This window comes from Propithecus coquereli, unplaced genomic scaffold (genome assembly GCF_000956105.1).
Source record: "Propithecus coquereli isolate 6110/MARCELLA unplaced genomic scaffold, Pcoq_1.0 Scaffold300, whole genome shotgun sequence".
NCBI lineage: Eukaryota > Metazoa > Chordata > Mammalia > Primates > Indriidae > Propithecus > Propithecus coquereli.
The window spans coordinates 1,728,429-1,729,551 of NW_012148620.1; the positions used below are offsets into that span (position 1 = coordinate 1,728,429).

Below are 1,123 nucleotides of genomic sequence, written 5' to 3' on the forward strand. Positions count from 1 at the left end.
TAATAGAGCTATAGTAGATCCTTTTCTTTTTAATAGCTTATCTGTTTTAGTTGTAAACATTGCACAGAGCTGAGGAGTATGTTGATTACCAATTATTCTTAGCTTCTCATTTTATCAGTGAGGGGAAAAAAGAAAAAAAAAAAAAAAGCCTTGCCCAAGATCACAAAATTTGTTATTGACTAAGTCAGGACAGTGACCTGGTTTTCTGGCTCCCTGTCTATACTTTTCTGTCAAACTCCAGTGGGTCTCTCGGAGAAGCACTCCCTGTGGCCATTAAGGTTTGGGTGAGAGAAAAGGGATAGGAACTGCTACAGGGTGGATGGTAGGAAACTATTTATTTACCTTTTAAAGGGTGAATATGAATTTCTTTTAATTCCTTTTTCATGTTGGAGGTAATGCTTAATCTCTTTCTTTAAGAATGAGTCAGGAATCCGCCTAGGAGGCAGGGTCAGGAGGGACATTAGATGGAAGCACAGCTCCTGTCGTCATCACACAGGTGTGGATTTGAGAGGTGGTGATGTGTCTAGAGAAGTAGGTGGGGGTTTACTGTATAGGCCAGAAGTCCCCAAAGTTTGATTTCATTTTGCTGGAAGACACTTAATATGAATTAATTATTTTACTTCTGGTTTTCTGTCTTGGTAGACATCTGCTCCTTTTAAGGAAAGTCCAGCACCTTCCGTGAATAATACTTGTGCTACATCTGAAGATTCCTTGGCCCTTTACAATAGAGTGGCTGTTCAAGGAGATGTGGTTCGTGAATTAAAAGCCAAGAAAGCAGCAAAGGAAGACATAGATGCAGCTGTAAAACAGCTTTTGTCTTTGAAAGCTGAATATAAGGAGAAAACTGGCCAGGAATATAAACCTGGAAATCCTCCTACTGCAGTAATACAGAATATTTCTTCTACATCATCAGCAAGTATTGTGGAACATAAATCTCTGTATGATGAAGTTGCTGCACAAGGGGAGGTGGTTCGTAAGCTAAAAGCTGAAAAAGCTTCTAAGGTCAGTATGGTGGAGTGAGTCAAGACCACATTTTAAGTAAGCATGTGAATTCACACTGCTCGTGGTAGTCTCATCTTCTTATAAACAAATTGTTTATAGACTGCTCTAATATTTTGACATA

At 39.1% G+C, this 1,123-nt stretch overlaps 1 protein-coding gene across 1 annotated transcript in view; it reads left to right on the plus strand.

Annotated features, from left to right (window-relative positions):
* Positions 1 to 1,123, plus strand: part of EPRS (glutamyl-prolyl-tRNA synthetase) — a 110,891-nt gene that overhangs the window by 49,309 nt on the left and 60,459 nt on the right. Inside the window, exons 15-17 of the mRNA XM_012649672.1 lie at positions 242 to 284; positions 418 to 531; positions 643 to 1,002. Of these exons, the coding sequence (XP_012505126.1) occupies positions 242 to 284; positions 418 to 531; positions 643 to 1,002 (517 nt within the window). The remainder of the gene's footprint in view (positions 1 to 241; positions 285 to 417; positions 532 to 642; positions 1,003 to 1,123) is intronic.